Source organism: Setaria viridis, chromosome 7 (genome assembly GCF_005286985.2).
Source record: "Setaria viridis chromosome 7, Setaria_viridis_v4.0, whole genome shotgun sequence".
Lineage (NCBI taxonomy): Eukaryota > Viridiplantae > Streptophyta > Magnoliopsida > Poales > Poaceae > Setaria > Setaria viridis.
The window spans coordinates 20,342,276-20,368,319 of record NC_048269.2 but is presented as its reverse complement, the minus strand read 5'-3'; the positions used below and the strand labels follow the sequence as shown (position 1 = coordinate 20,368,319).

Sequence of the window (26,044 nt, the reverse complement as noted above, 5' to 3'; positions counted from 1 at the left end):
GCCAAGTGCAGTACATCCTTTCACCACTTTAGCACTAGAAAAATGTGTTGTACACACCACAGGCTTGGTCAAAGGAAGATGATCGTCCATATGAGGAGCAACCCAGGGATAAGGAAAAGGTGATCATGCATTACCCAAAATTTGATCTTTCCAGGGCATCCAGGCTGGAGAGCTTTCTGCAGTCGTGCAGACTCTTCACAATTAAGGAATTACACCATAGCATAACAAGAAATTTCAAATGATACTACATGCTAACCTAGCCTAACAAAGTCAAACCAAAACTCTTCACAAGTGGGCAAGGCAATCCAGTCTAGGGTGTAAGATATAAACATGGTAAAATGGTAATCACACTTGAAGGTTGGACCGATTTTGTACCATGGATGTAAGTAGAAGAAAAGATATGAACTCAATAGTGAAATGAGACAGATAATGCTGTACCAATAACCTTATCATGCCGTGGTACATCACGGTCCGTGGTCAGCGAGCAGAGACCAGATACAAAAGCAGCCAGCGAGAAGCCAAAAATGCTTTTGGAGTTTGCACACTGGCTTAAGAATGACGAGCAGCAGCAGCAATACAAAACATACAATGCCGTATGCTCGTCAAGGCCAATATCTCAACTGCTTTTTGAAAAGATTAGAATAGTAGATACATCGATGACCAGACCACTAAAGCAAAAACGAGTTGGAGAGAAAGACCATATGGTATATTGTTATGATCAAGTGGAGCCTGAACTTTCACAACGTGTTGGTGGCTAGGCAGCTTTACTGCCGACAGGAAGAACATTTAGATGGTGTCTTAGATACCTGTCATGATTCTCTTGGAGCAGGGGACTGTTTTGAGTAGAACAGAACCCCAGCAACGAGTGTTCAGGGCTTCAGGCCCTGGAAAGTGGCAACCAAATCTGTACCCTCTAGAGGTAAACTGCAAAAACAAAACATAAATTCAGAAATTTGTGATGTTTAGCTTTACCTTTCGTTTTAGACTTGTGCAGCTGATACGCACGAAAAGATTCAAGATACTACTGTGCCATGTCGCTACCTGGACCTCCGTAGGTATAAGATACTACTAAAAAGGAACGCTGAATCAATAGAGGGCAGATTTTTTTTTCCCAAGATTCAAATTGAGAGAATAAAGGTTTTAACGCTTTGTAGACAGCAACCCGAGTAGGGAAGTGCAGTACAACCTTTCATCACTTTAAAACTAGAAAAATAGAATTCTAAGTTAAAATACACTAAACCAGCAATGTTCAAACGCACAAATTAACTTCAGTGGACCATATTTAGAAGGATTTATCCCCTCTGAATCAACCAAGGTGATGACTATACGCACCACAGATTTGGTCAAAGGAAGATGATCATCCATATGAGGAGCAACCCAGAGATAAGTAAAAGGTGATCATGCACCTTAGATTCGGTCTTTCCAAAGCATCCAGGCTGGAGAGCTTTCTGCAGTCGTGCAGACTCTGCACAATTCAGGAATTGCACCATAGCATAACAAGACTTTCTAAATGATACTATATGCTAACCTAGCCTAACAAAGTCAAATTAAAACTCTTCACAAGTGGGCAAAGCAAACCAATCTAGGGTGTAAGATATAAACATGGTGAAATGGTAACACCCATGAAGGCTGGACTAATTTGGCACTATGGATGGAAGTAGAAGAAAAGAATGAACTCATGCTACGGTCATAATAGTGAAATGAGACGACTATCAGATAATGCAATATCGATAATATTAGTGCTTATATTACTTCGGTTCAAAGCATATAGCTGCCTTATCTCCTAACTGCAGTAACAAAAAAATAAAAGCCATCCACGTGTAAAGTTGCAGCACGAGTGTTTGAGAAAATATGCAGCACTTGCATAGTTTCACTTAGGAGCCACGAGGTTAATATAACTGCCAGGTAATATTTACTCCAATTCAATTGGCATAACGAACTCAAAGAAAGAGCATGAACTTGACAATATCACCAAGAGGATTATCTTCAAATAGCAGTATAGCACAAACATGGGGTCCAGGACACCTTACAAGACAAAAATTACCATCAATCAGAAGTAACTTGAGCTCCAATTGTATAATGATTCTTTAAATGTTATTTCTGTTACACTAAAGTAAGAAAATCAGAATAGGAATTGTTACATTAAGGCCTCACTTTTTTCAAGTCTTCTAGTTTAAAACAAATAAACACTTACTATACTTCTCTCATAGGCCTAGTATCCATTTTCGGTTTCATATATAACCACTCAAAATTTGACCACTTGTTTCTAAACAAAGTACTCCAGGAACGAGAATACTATATAGGTGCAGGCCTACAATATCCCTGCTTCTTAAACCAGGATGCACATTTCAGCTTAGCTTAAATCCTAGGGCAAGTATCTCCATCGAACAGAAACAAAGAATGATCCAAAATACAATTCTAAAACGACTTATATTTTGGATACGAGGGTGCCTTGACTAAATGTGCATCCAGAAAGTAAAATCAAATCATGTTTATAATCCAATATGCTCATATTCTGTAAGCATGCATGAAAATTTGCAACTACAATCAGCCAAACAGGCATGATATTGGACAGCATGGTTACAGAAAGAACTTAAACAGGTGGACAACTAAGCTCTACACTACAACATGTCTGAAGCAAAGGGCACTTACAATCAAAATTGAAGCAATGTGTAAGTCCTAACCTACTCCACTGCTATATATAATGTAGTTAAAAGTGCAGACATCCCTCAAATTAATCATGACTCAAGAAGAGTGAATATTTTGATCTAACAACAAAGCTTCATTCTTGATCAAGCTGTTAGAAAGAACATTTCTAGAGCACAACTTGCTTAGCAATTCTCTTGCCTCCTTCAAATAGCCCTCATATGCCAAACCTTCAATGAGTATAATGTACGACAATTCATCAGGCATACAACCACAGGACACCATATCAGCAAACACATCGATAGCATAATCTGTTTTCCCATTTCTGCAAAGCCCTAACAGTACTGTGTTGTAGAGTGCAGCGTGGGGTGGTGCGCCTGCACCTTGCAGTTTATGAACTGCCTGAACCACCTCTTCAATTTTATCCTCTTTATTCAGATACTCAGTTAACAATTGATACATTTTATCTGAGTTGAATCCTCTGCAGGCCATTTCATTCAACAACTCAAGGGCTTGTTCCAGCTTGCCAGCCTTGGCAAGTCCACCTACCATTGTACTGTAAGTGATTGAGTTAGGATTGCAGCCTTTCTCAGGCATTTGCTTAAAGACTTCAAAGGCCTGCACAATCAATCCCTTTTGACACAAGAAATTAATTACAGTATTGAATGTGCCATTATCTGGAACGCAATCATTCTGGGTCATTTTAGCCATTAGCTCCTCAGCATCCTCCCATCGCTCAGCACTGCACAGACCCTTGAGCAGAGTGTTGTAGGTGACGATATCAGGTTTACAGCCATAGGATTGCATGTTGTTTAGTAACTCCAAGGCACTGTCCACATGCCCTTGCTCACAGATCCCATTGATGACAGCATTGTAGGTAACAACATTTGCCGCGCAGCCATGTTTGGACATTTTCTCTAGATAGCGAGTAACCTTCTGGAGCAATCCTTTCCGGCACAACGCATTGACGATCACATTGAGGGTCGCCTCGCTCGGCGGGCAGTTCTCTCGGACCATCTCGTCAAGAAGCTCATCAGCATCCTCCCATCGCTCGGCGCTACAGAACCCCTTCAAGACCGTGTTGTAGTTGACGGTGTTGGGCTTGCAACCCCTGGAAGGCAGGCTGTCGAGGAACTCGCGCGCCTGGTCCACATCCCGTTCCCTGCACATGGCGTCGATAATGACATTGTACGTGACGTTGTTGGGCTCGCACCCCTCGGCGCGCATGAGGTCGACCAGCTCCATGGCCCGCCGGTGCCCCCTGGCCTTGCACGCCGCCTCGAGGAGGATGTTGTAGGTGACCGCGTCGGGGGCGCACCCGCGGCAGAGCATGCCGTCGAGCACCCCGAGCGCGTCGGCGACCCGGCCGCGGTCGCAGAGCGCGTGGATGAGCGGGTTGTAGGCGTAGGCGCTGCTGGCCCGCGCGGCCGCGGGCATGCCGTCGACGACGCGGCGCGCGTCCTCGAGCAGCCCCGCGCGGCAGTACCCGTCCACCAGCGCGCCGTAGGTGGCGGCCGTGGCATCCGGCCCGCAGGCCTCGACGACGCGCGCGGCGTCGGCGGGGCGGCCACGGCGGCAGAGGTCGCGGACGAGGCGGTTGGCGAGGGGCACGTCGGGCGGGCGCGGCGAGGAGCGGACGAGGCGGAGCGCCGCGTCGAGGTCGCCCCGGTGGACCAGGGAGCTGAGGCGGCGGTCCGCCTCGTGCAGGCGGCGCGGGGGCGGCCTGGTGCTGGTGCTGGGCTTGGGGAGGCCCGGCGGGCTGGGCTTCGAGCTGCGGACGCGCAGGCGGCGGGGTTGTTGGCCGGAGGTGGTGGATGAGGAGGGGGGGAAGGGGAGGAGGAGAGCGCACACGGTGGGGGGCGGTGGGGGCGAAGGCATCGTGCGTTTGGATTTCGGCGCTCGGGAAGCGATGGGCCGTGGCTGTGGCCGCGTGGGCGCCGAGCGCGCCGCTGGGTGCGCCACTGCCAACTCATCCGCTCTACTGGTGAGGGAAGTCGCGTCGTACAGTCCGCTCACGAGTCACAAGGGCGCTCGCAAATCGCAATGGCAGATGGCAACAAGGCGCAAGCCGCAAGCTGATCCTGCTGAGACATGACCGTTACCGAATTGAAGGCTTGAAGCCTTCTCAGGTGTCGATCTGAACCAGAAGATTTGGGTCTCACTCAGGCCAAAGAATGATCACAGATCTAGGCAAATGGTAAATATGGAGCACGCGGAAAGAAAAGGAAGACCATCCCAAAATGCTCGTATTTTGCAATGAGTGAAATTAGGCTTGGAAAGCTAGCAGCAAAACCCAAACAACTCCAGTCAGTTACTTCTCTCACAAAGTTTAAAATGATTTTGGAGGCAACAGGGTGCAACTGAAATTCTAAAACACAGCAACATAAACTCTACTAGTGCTAATCATTTCACTCAGTAGATGATCTAGTCCAAACCGGACCAAAAGGAATCAACCACGGCAAGATCAAGCGCAAGTAGGGCAAATGTTGCAACCCGGCAATTAGCCTGAATAGCTCCAGTTTACAGTAACGATAATGTCGATAAAAATGGCTTGGAATCAGCTGAACATGTCCCTACGGCTATGAAATAGCACTGCAGAAGGAAAATGGTGCACTCCAAAACTTTCGAAACTGCCTCAGTTTCTCATGGACCTTCATGCTATCTTGGTCCTCAAACTTCATTTCACGTTCACTAGCTCCACATCAAAGATGAGAGTTGAGTTCTGCGGTATCGGCCCCACTCTCTGGCTCCCGTAACTACAGAAGCAACAAATCAGGGCTGGATTGGAACGACCACTCGCTGATAGTACAAAGCAATGTAATGGATATCTTACCCCATTGAAGGTGGAACGGTGAGTCTCCTTTTGTCACCAACCCGCATACCTGTTAACAAGCACCAAGCCAAAAGCATGAAAATATGCACTGCAACATGATTGTGTGTTTGATAACAAGATGAAGGCTTATATACAAAAAAAAAAGGCTTATATACCATTGACGCCGACGTCCCATCCTTTGATAACCTGCCCAACACCTGCAGGCAAGGTATCAATTGAGTCAACCCCAATATTGATCTTGAGTGATGGTAGAAAGCAAGACATTAGCAGGAAAAAAAACAATTACCTAGTCTGAACTCAAATGGTCTTCCGCTAACATTGGAGTCAAAAATCGTGCCATTCTTTAGCTTGCCAATATATCTCATAGCAACCTAAGGAAAAAAGAGGTCATACTTATAAAAGTCAACATGAAAGTCAGATAGTGGAAAGTTGCCTGATCATCCCAATCTATCATAATTATACAAATCATGCAACTAATGCTCAGATGAGGATACTGAAACTCGAGCATGCAAGTCAGATAATGGAAAGTTTTCTATTTGGTCCAATCTATCATAACCATGCAAAAGCAAGCAACTATGTGAAGATACTGAAACTCGAGCATGCAAATGTCAGCATTGCCTAGTCAGTGAGAAATTGCAATACTAAAATGGTAGCTTGGAGAGGATCATCCCATCAAGAAGCCAGAAATGTTTACCTTCTTTCCATTGGTGGCTTTTTTACCATCAGGCTTGCCCAGCTCCATCTCCTGAATTATCATACCATTGGCAAAAGTCCGTGTTTGTAGTGGCTCCTTCTTGCTATCTGACTCTACAAGTCCAGTTGGTGACTGATTTTCACTTCTGTTTGTGTCCTGTCCTTTCTTTTTCTTGTTCTTTTTATTAGCCTCCTGAGCAGTTACAGCCTCGCCATCTTTGTGACTGGAATTAGGTAGAAGGTAATGTTGTCAAACAGTGTAGAACCATGTGAAAAGCATTTCAATGTAAAAAGAAAAAACAATGCAGCACCTTAAGATACTTACATATTGTTTTTCTTAGCAGATTGCTCATCGGTACCAGCCTCAGAAGCACTTGTGTTCTTGTTTTTCTTCTTATGTTTTGCACTGACAGGTTCAGCTGAAGCATCTTGTTGCTTAACCTCCTTTACATCATTGTTCACCTTTCCGTTGTCCATAGCAGTGCTTTTGTCCTTGGTCTTTTTCTTCTTCTTTGATGCCCCATCATTTTCAGCCTTTACATCCCTAGAACCATAGGTAAATTTACAAAGTATCAGAGCATGTTACCACACCAATGACAAATTCTGGGGCAAAAAGTGAGTTAGCATGTACCCTGAAGAGTCACCACGATCTGTAATGACTCCACTTTTCCTTTTCCGGTCTTCATTGCTAGCCTCCTTGTCTTTTCCCCCTTTTTTCTTCGAAACACTCTCGGAACTCTTCTTTGATTCAGAAAATGATACAGGAAAGCCATCTTCATCTTCACTTTCCAAGGATTCAGTAGCAGGATCCCTCACAACAAGCTGGAGTTGAGACTTATCACCATTTTCACTGCTCCGCTTCTTGTTTGATCCCTTCTGTACTTCACCCGCAGAAGGCTTGTCATCCTCTTGAATTTCCTCAATAACAACTGCAAAATTTAGCAACAGGTAAAGAAACCCATGAAGGCATAAAGCGATCCTGACTGGGGTAAGGAAAATCAAACATCCCTTGCATGAGGTAATGCCAATGCCAATGCCAATGAGAAGTGCAACTGAAACTAAGTGAAATAAATGGTAATTCATGATTTCTCTAATGCGATAGGGAAAATAGGGCTGTAGTTTGTAATATTAATTCCACATAAGCGTGTACATAACCTCACCATGCACATTTGAATACTCGAATCGATGTATACAGAAGTAGAATATATTCCAATACAGTACACTTAACAGAATGCAAATACTGCTATTCTTTAGGTACATCAGGCATTAAGCACCAACAGAAGTGCAAATCAACAATCCTGGCAAGTGCCAGATTACCCCACAGAATGTAGTGTTTCAATCAACTAAGCTTAATATGAAAGGGTTCTAACGCTTTCTGCAGCTAAATCATGCATATAGTTATATAAATACTTTAAAGGGTATTAAGAGGAGGTATGTGACACATGAAGTAACCCCAAGAAGTTACAGAATAAGTTTCACTCTGGCAATATGCATAAGCAAAAGAATTCCAAGGCATCTTTTCATGATAAATTTTATAATGTATATACCATTTGTTAACAAGCTCCTGTGCAAACATCAAATCAATGTTACATTTATTTTCATCAGTTATTCATTGGACATAAGCATTTACAATTTCCTGCCCCTACCAGTTCATATCACAGCTTTGGTTCAAACGTTCTCCCTCTGTCAATCCCAAAATACAAGGCTACACCAACACTAATGACTACGAAAGGGAAAATAGACCTAGAGATAACTAAATTTTAAGGTCCAAAGCAACGAGTGAGAAGGAGAATCTAGTTATATGTCAGGGCATTCTTTTATTGATTATATGGCAGGGCAATGGAACAGTATGTAATGCTTACCTGAACTTTTGCCCCTACGCTGATCGTATGCCATCTCTTCATCATCAGACTCTGAATCATAGTCTGAATCATCTTCACTGTCTGAATATCCCATAACCTGACAGTAACATACTAAAATGAGTTCTGCACCAAGACAAAACATGTGTATTACCCGTGGTCATCTGGTCAATCATTACCATGTTATTGTCATCATCATCTACCAAGAAACCATCCTCGTCGGAGCCTTGAAGAGAGTCACTCTCAGCATCACTGTCACTCATATCTTCCTCGTACGCATCACTGACAAAAACACTTAAGGAAAAACAAGCTCCACAACAACAATTCCCAACACAATGAGCATCCTACAGCAATCTACTACAACGAAAGATAAGCAATTGAAACCATCCTACAGCATACTAGAAAGAAAGATAATCAATTGAAACCATCCTGCAGTAATCTACTACAAAGAAAGATAAGCAATTGAAACCATCCTAAAGCTACCTACCATAAGAGAATGAAAGGCAATCGATTGAAACCATCCTACAGCAACCTAGCATACTAGAAAGAAAGATAATCAATTGAAACCATCCTACAGCAACCTAATACAAAGAAAGAGAATCAATTGACACTAATGCAGCAGAGGATACGCGATGTAGTATCCAACAAGATGGACACTCCTCTGCCCAATCACTGAAAAAGTGACTTCCACCTCATCAAACTCCAGCTCCAGGTGGCATGTTTCCGACTGCTCCGGCACCAAGGCACAAAGGTAAACGGGATCCTTGCTCTCGACGCTGCACTGTAGCACACACTTCTTCCGGCCGCCACCCTTCTCCCCCTTACCGGCCTCATCCCCCAGCGTTGCCTGCGTTGCAAATTTCCCATCCAACCAATAAACACCACATTCGTCACACAACATCACAAATATACGCTACCACCGTCAAACCGCGAGAAGAAGCGGACCTGGGTGAGGCGCAGGCGGCCGCCACAGTCGCTGTGGGTGAGCGTGTAGGGCTTCCCCGGCTTAACCTCCACGCCTGCGAGGAACGCGACAATCCAGTCAGGCAACACAACGGAAATTGACAGCAAAATCGGTGGCGGCGGAAACGATTGTTACCCCAGAACGTCGACATGGTTGGGGCGGCTGGGCGAGTACTTCGCGCGGCGGCGGCTTAGGGGAGAGGAGACGGGAGGGGGTTGGGGTTGATATGGGCGGCGCTGTGGAGCAGGGGAAGCTTCGAGAGGGTAGTGGAAGCGGCGGGGAGGGGAGAAGGGGGAGCTTCGCGCCGCGGAGAAACCCTAAAGAATGGGGTTTTAGGGGAGCGGCGGCGGAGGGAAGAGGATGTATGGGGTTGTCGTTTTGCTCTTTTGCCCTCGGGCCGTTCGTAGCATTGAGGCCCATTTGGGCCAGTAAACGTTTCCCATTTGGGCTCATGTTCAACAACATCGGCTTCGTAATACCTCCAATGTCTACTACCGTCTACCTCTAGCATATTACACGTGCTTGCAAAAAAAAAAGAAGCATATTACACGTGCCGTTCACTCTTCGTTGTGAGAGATCACCTTGTTGTATGTGTTAATGTTCGTTCTTCCATCCGATGGAGCACCTTTTTCCACATCATATAAGCATTTCACTCGCGATTTGCTAAGTGTAGAGAATTCTTTTAATGCATCTTATAATCTTTTTGTCGAAAGATGAACATCCTGATTATTTATAATCTTTTTGTCGAAAAGGTTCATCTTTATTCTGGTGTCCCTCTTTTTCCCCTCCCTCTCCTTTATCAATTTTTCGCTTCATCTATGGCCAAAAAAAATTGCTCCATGGTGTGACGAAGCCGTGGATGGGCCAAGTAAGGGCCATGGCCTCCTATGCTCAAAACACTTGAGCTACATCTAAGAAACTTTCATGATACAGCTTGTTTGCTCCCATCGTATTGTTTAATCCTAACTTTGTCCCTGCCTTAATCTTTAATTCGTCCCTGGTTTCGTAGCCTCTTAGCTACATCAAGCTCAAAGCTCTGTCTTTGTTTTGCTAGACCTAGCTTGAATGCTTGATACGAGCATCCACTAAGTTGCTATCTCATATTCACTAACGGCATATAGTCAACGTGCATTTTCCTCAATATCATTTCCTAGCAATTTTCTATTGCTTTCGAGCAACGGGTATCCATTTATATTTCCTTTTAACTATTTTCATCTCTCTATCACCTTCTTTCTCATATTTACATGAAAAAAATCGTTACATGCCAATAAAAAAACTTATACTCTCATATGCCATCCACATCCATCGATCTATCTGTAACATGTCGGAACCCCTAAAGTTAGTGGCCGTGGCATATGCTGGACTTAGATTTTATTCGTTGACCGTGTAAGAAATTTGTCCTCCTTTTATCCTCCTCCTCCTCCTCCTCCTTATCCATGTCTAGAAGTTTTAAGGGAAGGAGCACCGTGGACTGCATGGAGGTGCCTATCACATACTGAAAATTTAAAACGATGACAAGGCCATCAAATATTCAAATATATGCTATTTTTGAAGGTATGAAACTGACCACGTAGACGTAAGGGGGTGTTTGGATACGAGGTGCTAAACTTTAGCAGAGTCACATCGGATGTTCGGATGCTAATTAGGAAAACTAAACATGAACTAATTACAAAACTAATTACACAGATGGAGTCTAAATTGCAAGACGAATCTATTAAAGCTAATTAAACCATCATTAGCAAATGGTTACTGTAGCACCACACTGTCAAATCATCGACTAATTAGGCTTAATAGATTCATCTCGTGAATTAGATTTCATCTGTGCAATTAGTTTTGTAATTAAACTATGTTTAATACTCCTAATTAGTATTCAAACATTTGATGTGATATGTGCTAAAGTTTAGCAGGGGTATCACCCGTAGTATTCTCAGCTCGCAATGGGGTCCATATGTCGACTTCTTCACGCGCATTTGGAGCTGCTACGTACCTCCGTGCTGCACAGCCGCGTTTCCGCCATTACTACGCCCGACAGGTACCTGTCGTAGCTTCGCCACAGCCTACACGCTACGGTGTGGGCTCGCGGCTTGTGGGCTTTGTGGCCATCCGGATCGGCGGCGGCTGCCGGCACAAAGCCGAAGCAAGCCATCCAGCACCCAGCCAGGCATGTGCCACTGCCACGGTGCCACCTCTCACCGAACGCACCTAAAAAACACCTTGCAGTGAGAACCCGAACCACGCGTCCAGCTCCCTCTCGCCTCGCACCAGCTCATCGCAGCTCCGCCCACGCTCAGCGCCCTCAAGGCAAGCTTCACCTTCCCACCTCTCCCCTCTTCCTACCAGCCCCGACCTCTCCCCCAATCCCACCACCACCAGATTCGCCTCGACGCCCCCCCCTCCCCTCACCTTGATGCCACGCCCCCTCCCATGGCGCCACGCCCGCGCCCGCGCCGCTCGGCACCCGCCCGAGCCGCGACCCTGACCATCCTCCTCCTCCCGCTCCTCCTCCTCGCCTCCCCGTCCCTCCCCCTCTCCTCCGCCGCCCCCTCGCCGCCCTCCTCGGCGGTCCCCGCCACGCAGCGGCAGGTCGCGTCGGCCTCCGACCCCCCGGCCTCCCCTCCCCCTCCGGCGCGGCGGGCCCCGCGGCCGCGGCACCGGCACCGGAGGCACCCGCCCCCGCCACCGCCGCCCAGGCAGCGCCGGCGGCGGCTCAACTTCGGGGAGCGGCTCGGGATCGCCTTCGCCGGCGTCGCCGTCGCAATGCAGCTCTTCCTCGGCGCCTTCCTGGCGCTGCGCGCGTGTCAGCTGCGGCGGCTCGACAAGGCCGAGGTGTCCTCCTCAACGCCCCTCACCTGACAGACCGCTCCATTCCCCGCCTCGCCCGCGCCAATCGAAACCCAAGCTCGTCCGGGTGTCAGGTCCGTGATTTATTTGTGAGCTGATCTGATGCCGCTTGCCGCCGCCGCCGCTGCTGTAAAGGGATCCAGGGTGCGCGCAGTAGCTGCACCTGTCCATGTTGGACGCCATTCTTTTCGTTCTTGTTGTACCAGTACTACTACCGTGTACAATCTGCTTCTGCTCCGTGCAGGCTCTAGTTGAGAGGCTATGTGATATGAGAGTTGCGCTGCTGCTTTAATTGTTGCCGACTTGCCGTGCGTTACCTGATCTAGATGGTTAGCTGCTGCTGCTTCTATATGATGTTCCAGTGTTAGAATTGCATACTTCAGGCTTTTGAGGTTAAATGGGATTCGATTTTCAAAGCGATTTGTTCCAATTATTGCACCGGTATGACATAAACTAACCTGTCAGTTGCACTTTTCTGTTTTCACAATCAAGATCATTCCATGTGGAATGATTGAGTAAACAATCAAACATATAATGTGCGCTTAAGGCCCTGATCCCGATTCCCACACCGTCCTGGGACTCGTATCACAGGAGAGCTTGGTAGTTTGTAAGATTTTTAATTTCTTTCTCCATGCTTTCTTTCGTTGAATGCCTATTACCATCTCATAGGAAAGTGCAGGATAATTTGAGCATGGTGATTTTTTTGCGAAGTATTGAACATAACTTTTTTGGGGATTTGAATAGTTCATGTTAATACTGCTCCCCACTCCCAAAATTCAGAAGAAAACATACACAGTGCCTCAATTTTATTTTTTGAAGCAGAAAGACTTATCTTCTTACTTATGCACAGAATTCCTTAAGATAAAATTCGTTGGCAGTTCTTCAATGGCACCTTTTCATCTTATGACAGACTGGATAATTTTCTTATTTTCTGTGTTGCAACCAGTGACATCTGGCACCCAAGTAGTCAAAGGTTATGCAGAGACATGAAAATGTTATGGGATACGTCTCAAATAACTGAAATTCTCTGTCCATTAAACAATGCAAGGAACCAAATAATGTTTATTGACTTCGCAGTCTCAGTCGCTGGTTCATTTTCGCAATCCATGACTGAACTATGCCCCATGTTTTGTTCAATGTTTTATGTATGCAGACAGAAACAGAAGTGTATGTATGCCTCGTTCTACTCAAGAATATGTTAAATGCATTTGCTCATAGCTGCAATTTCATATGAATTTCTCAGCAGCTATTCTGACTAAATAGAAAAAAGAAGGAAAACCTCAACAGCTGTTCAAGATCAAATGTTTTGATTATGAAATGTATGGGAACAGATGGCGATGCATGTGAGGGACAAGTTAGTCAGTAGTTGTTCACTCGTATATTCTGGCATGCATCTCGGACAGCTCGTCAAATCTTATCTTTTTATAGTGCTCAGATCCAAACTCCCCAGGTCTTGACATCAGAAATGTACTGGCCTCGAAAGAGCAGCTGTCTGCTGAATTCCAAAACGTGGAATGTTCTCTTGACTGGTGCTGTATTTGAATTCTGACGACTCTATGTATCTTTTGATGGCATACTTTATTGTGAAATGGATGCAGTTTATAGAAGGATCAGCTGAGTGACTATTGCTGCTCAAAATTTCAGTATTAATTGGATGTCCATAAACTCAGTGTGATATAGCACCCTGGTAGCTTCTGCTTCACTGTGGACTTATCAATCAGGACAGATGTTAACATGGTTGGCTAAGTCTGTACAGTAGGCTAGATTGTTGTTTGAAAAAGAAATTCTTAGATATCATTACGCACTGTTCAACTTGCCAAAATGCCACTCGTTTGCCCAATTTTTTAGCAAGAACGGCGAAGTTCTATTGCATAGCGTAAAATAATCAAAATCTTGTTCGATAACAACCTCGATGACGAACGGTATTCTGTGCGATGTTCTCGAGTAAAAGTCTACCGGTGTTTTTCTAGTGGTTGTGTATATGAGTATATCAGCTTGTTAAAAAATCAGAACTTTATTAAAGCTTTCTTCGTATAGAAAAAATCTCAGCCATTTTAGCCCTATTTCTCAATTTCTCTTCATCTCTCTCTCTTTCTGCATTGGTGGATTTTGAGGTAAATTTAACATGAGAACCAATCTAGAATTTTTTTTATGTCTATCTCTCTACTCAAATTCATATATTTTATGTTGTATCTAGACGTCCCATTAAAGAGTTTCATGCACTTTAAGGTCCATTAGAACAAATGAAAATCATAGGTAATTTGGAGAATTCTAATCTTATAGGAAAATTTCCTATATGCCCATTTGAAACAAAGGTTTGCATGCTGTAATTTCCTTCGAATTACTACAGGATGCATAAATTCATCAAAAAAATTGGAGAGAAACTAGATGTTGGATCTCATGAGGTTCTATTAGAAACTTTTCTACATTTGGAGTTTGCAAATTTCTTGCAATTCTAATCCTACGTCTTTCATATCAATAGGGTCTTGAAATCAATATAAAAATTGTTCTTAAAAGCCATGAGTTCCAAAAGACAAAAAAAATCATGTTCCGGGTTCAAAACATGGCTTGAGGGGCGTTTGGTTCCCTTTGCTTATTTTTAGCATGTGTCACATCGAATGTTTAGATACTAATTCGGAGTATTAAACGTAGACTATTTACAAAACCTATTACACAGATGGAGGCTAAACGACGAGACAAATCTATTAGGCTTAATAGATTCGTCTCATCGCCTCCACTTATGTAATGGGTTTTGTAAATAGTCTACGTTTAATACTTCTAATTAGTATCTAAATATTCGATGTAACGGTTGCTAAAAATAAGCAAGAGTAAACCAAACCAGACCTGAATCGTCTCAAAAAACATGGCTTGAATCTTTTGAGGGATAGCAGTCCTGATTGCTGACATGGCGTTCCAGTGACGCGTTCCTGATCTCCCATTGGTCCGCCCACTATCCGCGTTTCAGATCCTGTCCAGAGTACCGTGAAGCAACCCTATCTGTCACTGACGAACTGGGTCCCAGTACCTATGAGCCCACCCGTCATAGACTGATCCCGCATATACCCGCGGGTCCCGCATCTCTCGTCTTCCACTCCCCGCTCCGTCTCCCACCACTTCCCCCCTCCTCGTCGACGATCCCGCGGAGCAGCGGCGCAGATGGCGAGCGACGGCGCGGCGGGCACGCCGGCGAAGGTGACCCCGAAGAAGGCCAACCTCCTCGACCCGCACTCCATCAAGCACCTCCTCGACGAGACCATCTCCGATGTACTACGCTTCACCCTAAACCCTAGTCTCTCCTCCCCCTCTCTTCCCCCGCCCCTTCTCGATCGCTCCTGGTTCCTTTAGATTTAGCATCTGACGAGGTGGTTCCGTGGTGCTATAAGGTCGTGAAGAGCAAGGGCTACACGGAGGACACCCGGCTGGGCAATTTGAAGCTGGGGATCGGGGCGGCCGTGATCGCCGTCGCCCTGCTCGCGCAGTTCTACCCGAAAAAGTTCCCGCAAAACCGCGAGTTCCTCCTCGGCTGCATCGCACTATATCCTTTTCTTCGCTTGGTTTGCCCGAACTTTTGCTTCTGATGAGTCGGCGCTAGATCTGATTTGGGTTGAGAATTGTGTGGAATTGCTGTTTTTTGTTGTTGGTCCTTGACTTGGATGTGTCGACACATATGTGGCGCTGAATGTGGTTCTGCTGATCCTTAGCTACACCAAGGAGAAGGATGCCATCCTCTTCACCCACCCTCCTGCGGTTAGTCTCCATCCCCACTTGTTGCTCTTGAATTCCATGTGTAGATCTTACCCCTATTCAATCCGTTTTTTACTTTCTTCCTGACTGTACTGTATCCGAACGAAACTACAATTTTTTTTTTCAGTTTGTGTATATGCATCTGTTAGATATGGTTGATCATGGATAAGCAATTTTGATACTGGCTATATGAAGTGCTTCTTTGAGTGTATGTGTTCCATCTTGAAATTCTTACCGAGGTGGATGTGTTTTAATAAAAAAATCATTTGACAAAATTGCTGCTTAAAGACTGTTGAATAATGGTACATTCAACCAACTGAAGCGATTGTTCTTCAATCAAGTATCCATGCAGATTTGCCCATGCTGAACAATGTTAAGAAGTTTTCACCTGTTTAAAATTCTGATGACCCAAAATTGCTGCTGTTTTATTTGCAATTGCCTTGGAAGTTTCTGGGTAACTTTTAAGAGCTGTGATAAGTTTCCTAATCCCACTTTATGGACATTTTTTGCCAACGGAATAGCTTTTTCTTATGATTGTTAGACAACATGGATTTTATTATTTACCCTTCTCTCCAGGAACAATGTTCAGCTGTGTATTTTGCTTCCTCATTACTCAACACATGCCTTTAGTTTCAAACTTTCAAACTATTCAATTTTAGTCACAGTGGCACACTCTGTGGAGTAGTTGGGTGTGGAGTGATACACTATGCTTAGTAGTTGCACACTTGGTCTCATTTTTGCTTGAATGCTAAATAACTGCTTTATTTGATCACGACTTGCATGATACTATAGATATTATCAATTTAGAAGGGAACTGCATTGCATAGTTTAGACAGCAAAAGGGTGTGTATGTAGATGATTTGAGCATTTTGCTTCCAGTGACCGTAATTTCAAATTTGCTGGGCTGTCCAGTCCTTGTAGTTACTAAAGAACATGTTTCTAGAAATGGTACTTGTTATTTGCCCCTTTTGGTGTATGTGTTGCTTTTAAGATTGATGTGGTAGTGAATGCCTTGCGTATTAGATAGTGATGTGATCTTATTTTGGTGATTGCCAGTTACTTGAGATGTCTGTTCTTGTTTCATTCAGTATTGTCATATGGACGTGATGTGTATACCTTTGCTAACTTCTGAGTTTTCTCTCAGGGTTCTTTCAACAGCACTGGCCTCATTATTTCTTCTAAGTTACCAAGATTCTCAGACATGTACACTCTCACAATAGACAGTGCGGACCTGCAGTCTATCTCTGCGAATAAGCCAGTCCGTTTCTCTAAGAGCGTGACAAAGTGGTATGTGTACAATAGTTTTCAATTGAGAATTTTAGATTTCTTAATAGTGAGAATGAATTTCTTGTTTTAATCTCAATTGTAGCGAGGCATCCTTCTCTAGTTACATTTTAAATCTGATTGAAATGCTTACTATCCAGCATGCAATCAACTGACACATCGGCACACAAGGCTCTGCGACAATGTTTCTTGTATGATGCACCTAAAACTCCTATGTAGTTTCATAGTATATTAGCTAGTCATCAATGCTGCGCGTTAGTTGAAAATCACAGTGGTTGCTTTCTGGGTCTTATTCCATGTCATGGCAAAATTGTGCAAGCTCAAGTGCATGTACACAACTTTTTGTTTGTATCGATGTCCTAGTTCTTCTGAAATTCACAAGCATACTAACAGTACTCCCTTGGGCAGGTTTACTAAGGAAGGTGTTCTTGTGGAAGGTCTGTTCTGGAAGGATGTTGAGAAGCTGATTGATGACTACAACAGCGAGCGCAAGAGTAAATGAATTGGTAGCTCATGTCTCTGACCATCTGGGAGACATCGGTTGTCTAGGGAAACCCCTCTTGTGGAAGAGAGCTTAGTCTAATCTAAACAGACATTTTTGCATACTGTACTGCTTGATCAGTGAATGAATACCGTTCAAGACATAGACATTAGTTCTGTGCTTTCTGTCGTGTCTATCAATAACTATCTGGTTACTCTATCGTAGACCATGGTATAGGCTTGCAGCCGGTTCATTCCGTGCCCTTTGCACTGGAGCAATTTTTGAAGACAAATGAAATAGCCGTTGAATCACGTATTTCTTTACCTCAACCGCTTTAAGTGTTTACTTTAGTATGTTAGAATACAAATCTGAATGCCTAAAGATCATGCACCAGCCACCCATGTCTCTAATCTGGTGCGGTACACAGCAATGCAGCGCAATTTGCTAGTGTGTGGAATGACCTCACAGCTTGTACTGATATTCTTGTAGTGCAGGCGTGCAGCACAATTTGCTAGTGTGTGGAGCGAGGTCACAGCTTGTACTGATATTCTGGTAGTGTAAGCGCCAGTGCGCATCTCTTTGGTAGATGGTCCCAAGTGCCAAACACAAGTTGCATGATATTATTTCATTACGTTTTCAGACATAGGAAAAGCCGCACAGGGTTTGGAGAAACTCAAAGTTCGCTAACAACTGTACATAGAGCTTAAAAATGCTTCTAGTAAACCCTGAGATTTGGTTGAGATGATTGCTGGCGATGAAGAACTCTCCTTTGACTTCCACCATGGACGATCAGTACTGATCTGATTGAGTAACGATAGCCTCGACCCGATCTATTGATGCATGCAGCCGCCCATAATTCAAACTGAAGGCAGGTTCTCCTGTGCCAACAGCCCTGTGTAGAGCAAAGATAGTAATCACAATTGAGTTGTAGTGTTGATTCGAAAGAAAGCGTTGGGTTGTAGTGTTGATTCGAAAAAGAAAAGGTTGAGTTGTCGTGTTTGTGAGTTCAAATTGTCCTCAATGCAGCAGGTTTTCGATGGATATGAGTCTAGGGTCCTGCTCAATACTTCTAACGGTCACAGCAATTTAAGTAAGGTTAGTGTTGATTCAGACTTACCCATGTATCTCAGGAAGCACATATTCAGCTCTCCATCCAATCCTCAAATCAAACCCTGGGAACATGCTGATTTTAGACTTGTTTCTTATTTGTGAGACACCATCTCCCCCAAGGCAGGTAGAAAGCTTCCATTTCCATCCAGTTGCATTCATGTGAAAATTGTGACCGATGCCAACCTGTGTAATCCATGCTGTTAGAAATTCCATGCACTATCAATGACACAAAACAAACTTATACAAATCAAAGTGAACTTCACATATGAGCATTTAGTTTCAAAACAATTGGCCTTTCTGGACCAAGGATGGGATGGCCAATTGGTGTAATTTTTCTACCCTATCATGTTTATGGCATCTATTTAGATGATGATGATTACTGCACACCTTTTGGAGGTGACTCTGGTGAGTAATAATGTTCAATGGACTTCTTGTCTAGGTAAGTGGTACATACTCTGTTTCTAATGAAGCATGCAATTTTTTCAGGACCATATACATGACCAATTTCTGCTAGCATAAATAACTAAGCATGTAAACCTTAATCATCAAATCACACAGGGAAGAATAGCATATCAACTAAATTGTGTTCTCAGCTACCCTCATTTACTCAGGGAAATGTTAAATCGCAAAAGAGAAAGATATTAAATATCTACATACTATATAGGTGGTTTCACACTTCATGTAACCAGAAATTAAAACATTATTCTTGCTTCTTGTAATACAAGTTGATGCATCCCAAGGAATAGTTTCTAAAGAATATTGCAACCAAAGCTTGCTCAAATACAAGACGCAGTTTGTACTTTGTACAGACAATAATTATCCTTAGCTGGGGTGTAATGAGATATTTTCTTCAGCATTATGCTACCAGAATCAAGGCAGCAAATACAAATAAGGTTACTTTTACCAATCTTAATCTTTTTAACTGTAACTTCTTGCTTGCATAAATTCCATGCATTCACATAAGCATCAAATACATAACGCAGTCACATTGGCCAATTAACATTGGTAGCTGCACCAGTAGGCACAAATTTCATAGACAATACCTGTGGTCTATGAATGATATAAATTAGCTGGAACTTGTCTGCATAGAATGATTTTCCGAGTATGTACAGTGCTTGCTGTCACAAAACACTATTCCAATTAACAGGATTATACAGAAGAAAAGAACCTGTAGATTTAGAAACTTTGTAACTGGTATCTTCTTGGAAAGCAGCTGTACGTCACCACTGATGGGCTTGTACTGGAATTTCCACTTCCGTTCGTAGTCTAGAGGCTTGAGTACTATCTTCGCCTCAAAACCATTCACCTCAAGATTGTAGAACTGCAAAGGCAATATATCATCACATTTAGACATTACGAAGCAGCTGAAACTATTAAACATAGTTCAGAGTAGTAACAACCAATATGGGGGACACGACACTAAAATTTCCACATCGGTAAGATTTTGATCAGATGAGATTGTCAGTGTACAGAAGGGGAGGGAATTTTATGGATGATACTATTTCGACAGCACAACCATTGCGAGGATTTAACATTTCCGAAGCCAAGGATGCTTGGGGCGGGATCAATTTTATTATCGGTCAGAGGCAAACTATTGGAGGAAAGGACCAAATAAATCTATGAGTGATGAAAATTCATATCCAGCACTGGGTTTTATGACGAGGTTTAGGGTTTGGTACGGGACAAGATGAGACCTCGAGGTTGAGGCCGACGCGGAGGCCCTGGAGCTCCTTGCGGAACTTGAAGTGCAGCTCGGCCGGCACCACGTTGATCTGGTACAGCTCGTCCAGCGTCGTCGGCCCCTCCCCGACCCCGCCTTCCGCCCCACCGCCGCTGCCGGAGCTCGAGGCCATCGAGCCGAACAGAGAGAGGGGCTTCCCTTTTTTTTCGGCGGTGGATTTGGGCGGCGCGGCGGCGGTCCGACCTCTCGGGACACGATGGAGCGGCCGGCCCGCGCCACCCGGCCGTAATCTAGTTGGGTGTTTTGGGGATTTTCACATCGCACCCTCACATTTTTAGATTCTGCGTGTTGGGACGTTGCGCCCGTTTGAAATGTGAGCAAGAAGCACTTCTGTAGATCGATTTCATCAAAGATAATTGCAACAATTTGATCAAAAATTCTATTTGAAAGCTGAAGCAGCAACTTGCAAAGTTCATTTTGGTCTTACCCGTCATTGGCAAGCTTAAAGATACTTAAGTTTAAAGTATTTATTTGACAATAAAATCAGTAAGTGGTCCATGGTGGCTGCGATGATGAAAACACAGAGATAGATAATGAGGATGAAGCGAACTGGTCAATCTAATGGACTATAGGAAACATGGCTCAACATGATGCTATCTTAGAGTTAAGTGATCCGGTCAATCTAATAGGCTAAGGCCTTACAGATTAATCCATCTAGATTATATAATTTAGATTATGGGTCATGTGTACTATAGTAAAAAAACACTTAGGATCATCATGGGACCACGAATAATCTCAAATAATCTATTGAGACTATTTATGATCCTAAGATGATTTTTACCCTACTATTCTTGGACCATAATCTAGATTATACTCCCTCTGTTCTAAAATTATAGGTCATTTTAGTTTTTTAGATGCATATATATTATTATGCATATATAATTTAGGAGGCAAACAAACATATATAATTTAGGAGGCAAACAAACAGGGCCAAAATTTTGGGGAACATGGCTCAACATGATGCGTTTAGAGTTAAGGACCCTCTCTTGGTATAGATGATAAGTCTTTTAAAATTTCCTTTTACATCGATTGGTGTTTCAAAATAAATTTACAGTGAATTATTACCTCTTCCTTTCTACTAAGTCATAATTGGGTGGAAAATTATCTAGTTTTCAAGAAAAGAAGCTTGTGTGTTGGGAACTTTCAACGAGTTTTCCGAAGAAACTTCGGGCTCATTTGGTATGGCTTAGGAGGGTTTCGACTTCGCAACTATAGCAGTACTGTAGCAAGCGGAGCCGAAGCCGCAGAAAGCCACTTTTTTAGGCTTCACCGGCTTCTGAGTTCATTTTGAAGCCCTGTTATATGTTCCGGCTTCGTCCATAGTAACACACAGTGCTAAATAGCGCGCGTTGAAGCCGAAACTCTTTTACACTAGGCTGTGCCAAAGGACCTTTCCTTCCGTCGGACTCTTTGGTTTCAAAAATTAAAGAGGTGGCAAGACGCTGAACGTTGGCAGGGGACAAGCACCTCGTTGGCAAGGGGACAAGCACCTAGAGGTGCTAATTGCGCTGAGCAATTTTGTGGTGATCCGATGTATATTTCTTTATTTTTTTAGCTTAGGTCAGCTTTAATGGAGTTTATGAAGAATTTTATGGGCATTAAATTTTATGCCACATTAGCAATTTTGCTGAATGAGGAGAGTTTCGAGGAGTTATATCCCATGATACTCCGCTAGTACAGTTACCTAGTTCTCAACCTTATTAACTGTGCAATGAAACTGTGCACTGAGACTGACCTTAGTCATATGTAACTCTGTCTATTATTAATATATCTATTAGTCATATGTAACTCTCTCTATTATTAATATATCTAAAGCAGAATTAGAGAAGTCTTTATATTTTTGCATTATGAATTGCGTTTCCCCGTGTTTTATTTTTCAGAAAAGGAAAAAGTCCATTTTACTCCCCTCACCTATCCACTTTGTCCGCTTAACTCCCTAAACCAAGTTCCCTGGACTTTTTCATCTGATCCAATCTACCCTCTAATTAGATTTCTCTTTTTTGTTTCATCGTGTATGAGTTTAATTTTGAGTTCAAATTTTGTGAGCATATACAAACATGGCGCCTTACGTTAGAAAATTATACTAAGAATTTTTCATGGTTATTTTCATAGGTTAGGAATATTTAATATACAATTGATCTTAGATATACAAAATTGTACGAGAAGTAATCACGAAAAAATTCTAATATATTTTTCTAACATAGAACGTCATGTTATAAGTCAACTGATCAAATCTGAAATTAAATTTCAATATGTACTTGAAGAAATAAAAAAAATCTAATTAGAGGGTAGAATGGATCAAATGAAATAATTTTGGGAAGTAAAGTGAATTTAAATTTTGCTTTAGGGTTAAATGGATAAAGTAAATAGTCGAGAGCAGTAAAATGCAATTTTTCCTTCGGTAAAATAGAGTCTCGCATTTGCTGAAAAATAGAGCCTGGTTTGGCTTGTCGTTTCAACTTTCCACCACGGAAACACCGAAAAACCCTGCTCAGTCCTCTCCCTCCAACGCGCACCCCCTGACTCTCACGCCCTATGCCTCCTCCCCGCGCCCAGAGTCGATGACCGCCGCCGCCGCCTCCTCCTCCTCGCATACGCCCTGCCGCCCCGGTCTCCGCATTCCCCGATGTTCCTCCGCCACAACACCTTCCTCCTCGTCCGCCTCCGCCTTCCTCCTCACCACCCCCTCCTCCGCCTCCTCCACTACTCCTTCAGCCCCGCCGCCCACCTTACGCCGCAACATCCGTCCACGCCCCCGGCCCCGGCACCGCCGCACGCCGCCGAGCTCTGGATCGCTAAGGCGCTCGCATCCGCGGCCCTCCTACGGCCGCACCGCCTCCCGGCCTTCCGCGGCCTCGCGCCCTCACCGCTCGCCGCCGCGGCCGCGGTCCGACTCGCGCCGTGCGCTGCCGCCGCGCTGCGCATCTTCTCCGCCCTGCACTCCCCACCGCTCTCCCTACCCCCTTCCGAGCACTCCTACCGCCACGTCATCTCGTTGCTGTGCCAGTCCGGCCGCCACAGCGACGCCCTCAAGCTGTTCGACCAAATGATGGGCCAGTCGGGGTACTTTCCCGATGCCGGATTCTTCTCGTTCGTGGCAGGATCCTGCACTAATGCCGGCCTTCTTGATGCCACGGTGACTTTGCTCGCAAAGGGCTCCCAGTTTGGTTGCGACATTGAGCCGTATGCGTATAACAAGCTCATGAACTCGTTGATTGCACATGGTCGCGTGCAGGATGCTGTTGCTTTGTTTGAGAATTGGATTGAAGAAGGTCTGTACTCACCGGATGTCTGGAGTTTTAATGTTGTCATTAAGGGGGTCTGTCGTGTGGGGAATGTCCAAAAGGCACTTGCATTGGTTGAAAGGATGGATGAGTTTGGGTGTTCACCGGATACCGTCACACACAATATTCTTGTTGATGGGCTATGTAGGGTGAAGGAGGTGAACAAAGGCCGTGAGGTATTGAGGAGGCTCCAGAGGGATGGTGTTTCCACGCCCAATGTAGTGACATACACCTCAGTGATCTCAGGTTATTGTAAGGCTGGCAGGATGGAGGATGCGATGGCAGTATACAATGACATGCTTGAATCTGGGACAAGACCCAACACGGTCACATACAATGTGCTTATTAATGGATATGGAAAGGCTGGAGATATTGAATCTGCAGTGGGAATGTATCAGCAGCTGATGCTCCGTCGCTGCCCTCCTGATATTGTGACATTTAGTTCGCTGATTGATGGATATTGTCGGTGTGGACAGCTTGATGGTGCAATGAGGATTTGGAAGGAGATGGCTCAGTATCATATTCAACCAAACGTATACACTTTCTCTATCATCATACACTCACTTTGTAAGCAGAACAGATCAGAGGAAGCCCTTGGTCTTCTGAGGGAATTGAACATGCGGGAAGACATTGCTCCACGAACATTCATATATAACCCTGTGATTGATATATTGTGCAAGGGAGGAAAGGTGAATGAAGCAAACTTGATCCTATTGGATATGGAAGAGAAAGGGTGTCATCCTGACAAGTATACGTATACTATTTTAATAATTGGGCACTGTATGAAAGGTAGGATATCAGAAGCAGTCACCCTTTTCCACAAAATGGTGGAGACTGGGTGTCACCCTGACAATATTACAGTTGATTCTTTTATTAGTTGTCTTTTGAAGGCTGGGATGCCTAACGAGGTGGATCGCATAATGCTTATTGCTTCGGGACATGCTTCATCTCGTCAGAAAGTTTGTTCTCGCCAGAGCCAAAGACTAGATACTTCAATTGCTGTATAGTTGAACTGTGCTAAAATAGAGAATTCAGTGAAGAGCACCTTAACTGCCTCCGGTGCTTATTTCAGCATAAACCTGGGAGTTATCTAGATGAGAGCAGCAGGCTCTGGTGAGTTTTTTGTTTTTAATCAGTTGCCTCCTGCATCACAACTGTGCTAATTAGTTACCTAATCAGCACTCTGATTTTAATCAGTTGTTTTTAATCTATTTCCATTTTAACTTATAATTACCTAATCAGCACTCTGATTCTGTAAGCTGTGTAAGATCTAATAACTTGAAAGCATGCCTAATGCAACCCCCCCCCCCCCCCCCCCCCCCCCAACACACACACACACACAACACAATCTAGCACATCACAAATATGGCACCATGTTCAATCTTAGAAAAAAAATGCTGAGTTTAATAGCCTGCTTGGATATGCACATTTTACTGCACTGGTCATAATATCATTATTTCTAAATTAAAGACCTAATTGGCATCTTTCCTTCTTAGTTTGTCAACATGCCTCGTCATGTGAATCCCACATTCCCACTTTAGTTTATTCAATGAAACAAAGTTGTTGTTTTGCAGGACATCCATCTAAAAGGAACTCAAGTGTAAATATTGAGATCTTGGTTGCACCAAGGCTACCTAATTATCAAGAAAGTAATCAAACCAAGTTCATACTGAATAAGAATGAAAAGGTTAAGCTATTTGGTGCATTGTGCATTCAGCGAGTTGATTTGGTGAGTCTCATGAAGAGGACTCAAACAAGTGTCCGTAGTGCTGCCCTGCTTTAGTGATGATCTTGCACACATCAATGCTTGGGACGCTCCTGTAAACATTATATCCGGGCATAGTTTCCGTTACTTTGGGCATTTTGCCAAGATTCAAGAGCCACTATGTTCTGGAGATTCTTAACTGAACAAGATTGAAGTAGCAGTTGATGATTCAATGTTTGAAAATTTTTATGGAAGTAAATTTACTCTCTAGCAGAGCTACTTCAGTTATATCCTTTCTTCAGTTGAAGACTATGCTTGAGGAATTGGATGGAAGTAATTTACTCTCTAGCAGAGGTACCTCAGCTGTATTCTTTCTTCTCTGTGTATTGTTCATCCTCATATAGATTCTTTTAGGAAAGAGTATGCACACTGTTGTGCATTTTTCATGTCCAGATAGCTATGTCTACAGTAGCCTCGTATACAATTTTTGCTAGCATGTCTACGCAAGCCTGAGTATATGCCTTTTCCGTTCCAACTTTAAGCATGCCATCAAGCACGAGTATCTAGTTTCAAGTTTTACTAACATATTCTATACTCTGTTGAGGATCTGGAATCAGTTAAGCCAAGGATGGACTTCGATCTCTTCATGAAAGTTCCACATTGGCTTGTCTGCTAGGCCTCAAATATCACACTTTTGGGAGTACTTAAGTTTGTTCCAGCATCAAAATTAAGTTTAAGCTGTCCAAAAGAACTCCAAGTTAAGGTTGTAATGTTCTTCATAATTTCAATCATCCTATTTCTGTTTGCGCTGCTTAAGGGATATCCTTGAGCACTACTTGGGGTGTACAAGGCATAGTGA

At 43.9% G+C, this 26,044-nt stretch overlaps 6 protein-coding genes across 6 annotated transcripts; 3 read left to right on the top strand and 3 right to left on the bottom strand.

The window, feature by feature from the left end:
- Positions 1-2,467: 2,467 nt before the first annotated feature.
- LOC117863900 (uncharacterized) lies at positions 2,468-4,563 on the bottom strand. The gene has a single exon (XM_034747806.2). The coding sequence runs from the start codon at positions 4,522-4,524 to the stop codon at positions 2,746-2,748; it is 1,779 nt and encodes a 592-aa protein (XP_034603697.1). The 5' UTR covers positions 4,525-4,563; the 3' UTR covers positions 2,468-2,745.
- A 558-nt stretch (positions 4,564-5,121) lies between these two features.
- Positions 5,122-9,347, bottom strand: LOC117863902 (peptidyl-prolyl cis-trans isomerase FKBP53). The gene is made up of 12 exons (XM_034747807.2): positions 9,131-9,347; positions 8,977-9,050; positions 8,661-8,878; positions 8,211-8,313; positions 8,035-8,131; positions 6,804-7,101; positions 6,498-6,716; positions 6,174-6,396; positions 5,766-5,850; positions 5,635-5,676; positions 5,480-5,528; positions 5,122-5,402 (listed from the first exon to the last, which is right to left on the bottom strand). The coding sequence occupies exons 1-12, from the start codon at positions 9,144-9,146 to the stop codon at positions 5,324-5,326; spliced, it is 1,503 nt and encodes a 500-aa protein (XP_034603698.1). The 5' UTR covers positions 9,147-9,347; the 3' UTR covers positions 5,122-5,323.
- Positions 9,348-11,087: 1,740 nt separating this feature from the next.
- Positions 11,088-12,252, top strand: LOC117862840 (uncharacterized). The gene has a single exon (XM_034746367.2). The coding sequence runs from the start codon at positions 11,420-11,422 to the stop codon at positions 11,846-11,848; it is 429 nt and encodes a 142-aa protein (XP_034602258.1). The 5' UTR covers positions 11,088-11,419; the 3' UTR covers positions 11,849-12,252.
- Positions 12,253-14,920: 2,668 nt separating this feature from the next.
- LOC117864888 (signal peptidase complex subunit 2) lies at positions 14,921-17,508 on the top strand. Its single transcript, XM_072295429.1, has 5 exons — positions 14,921-15,100; positions 15,220-15,369; positions 15,500-15,583; positions 16,725-16,867; positions 17,273-17,508. The coding sequence occupies exons 1-5, from the start codon at positions 14,993-14,995 to the stop codon at positions 17,364-17,366; spliced, it is 579 nt and encodes a 192-aa protein (XP_072151530.1). The 5' UTR covers positions 14,921-14,992; the 3' UTR covers positions 17,367-17,508.
- Positions 17,509-17,942: 434 nt separating this feature from the next.
- LOC117864887 (uncharacterized) lies at positions 17,943-20,428 on the bottom strand. Its single transcript, XM_034748955.2, has 4 exons — positions 20,150-20,428; positions 19,624-19,776; positions 18,463-18,638; positions 17,943-18,237 (listed from the first exon to the last, which is right to left on the bottom strand). The coding sequence occupies exons 1-4, from the start codon at positions 20,306-20,308 to the stop codon at positions 18,135-18,137; spliced, it is 591 nt and encodes a 196-aa protein (XP_034604846.1). The 5' UTR covers positions 20,309-20,428; the 3' UTR covers positions 17,943-18,134.
- Positions 20,429-22,691: 2,263 nt separating this feature from the next.
- LOC117864360 (uncharacterized) lies at positions 22,692-25,762 on the top strand. Its single transcript, XM_034748437.2, has 2 exons — positions 22,692-24,593; positions 25,055-25,762. The coding sequence occupies exon 1, from the start codon at positions 22,823-22,825 to the stop codon at positions 24,485-24,487; it is 1,665 nt and encodes a 554-aa protein (XP_034604328.1). The 5' UTR covers positions 22,692-22,822; the 3' UTR covers positions 24,488-24,593; positions 25,055-25,762.
- Positions 25,763-26,044: the final 282 nt, after the last annotated feature.

What these genes read in the sequence shown, in the direction of transcription:
- LOC117863900 (XM_034747806.2), bottom strand. Translation starts at nt 4,524, where the DNA reads ATGCCTTCGCCCCCACCGCCCCCCACCGTGTGCGCTCTCCTCCTCCCC.
- LOC117863902 (XM_034747807.2), bottom strand. An exon ending in GCGTAGGGGCAAAAGTTCAG is followed by an intron (nt 7,102 to 8,034) that starts GTAAGCATTACA and finishes TAAATTTTGCAG; the next exon opens with TTGTTATTGAGGAAATTCAA. An exon ending in ACCATTTGAGTTCAGACTAG is followed by an intron (nt 5,677 to 5,765) that starts GTAATTGTTTTT and finishes CCTTGCCTGCAG; the next exon opens with GTGTTGGGCAGGTTATCAAA.
- LOC117862840 (XM_034746367.2), top strand. Translation starts at nt 11,420, where the DNA reads ATGGCGCCACGCCCGCGCCCGCGCCGCTCGGCACCCGCCCGAGCCGCG.
- LOC117864888 (XM_072295429.1), top strand. Translation starts at nt 14,993, where the DNA reads ATGGCGAGCGACGGCGCGGCGGGCACGCCGGCGAAGGTGACCCCGAAG. An exon ending in TCGACGAGACCATCTCCGAT is followed by an intron (nt 15,101 to 15,219) that starts GTACTACGCTTC and finishes TGGTGCTATAAG; the next exon opens with GTCGTGAAGAGCAAGGGCTA. An exon ending in TCTTCACCCACCCTCCTGCG is followed by an intron (nt 15,584 to 16,724) that starts GTTAGTCTCCAT and finishes GTTTTCTCTCAG; the next exon opens with GGTTCTTTCAACAGCACTGG.
- LOC117864887 (XM_034748955.2), bottom strand. Translation starts at nt 20,308, where the DNA reads ATGGCCTCGAGCTCCGGCAGCGGCGGTGGGGCGGAAGGCGGGGTCGGG. An exon ending in GCGTCGGCCTCAACCTCGAG is followed by an intron (nt 19,777 to 20,149) that starts GTCTCATCTTGT and finishes TTGCCTTTGCAG; the next exon opens with TTCTACAATCTTGAGGTGAA. An exon ending in GTGCTTCCTGAGATACATGG is followed by an intron (nt 18,238 to 18,462) that starts GTAAGTCTGAAT and finishes TGCTCTACACAG; the next exon opens with GGCTGTTGGCACAGGAGAAC.
- LOC117864360 (XM_034748437.2), top strand. Translation starts at nt 22,823, where the DNA reads ATGTTCCTCCGCCACAACACCTTCCTCCTCGTCCGCCTCCGCCTTCCT.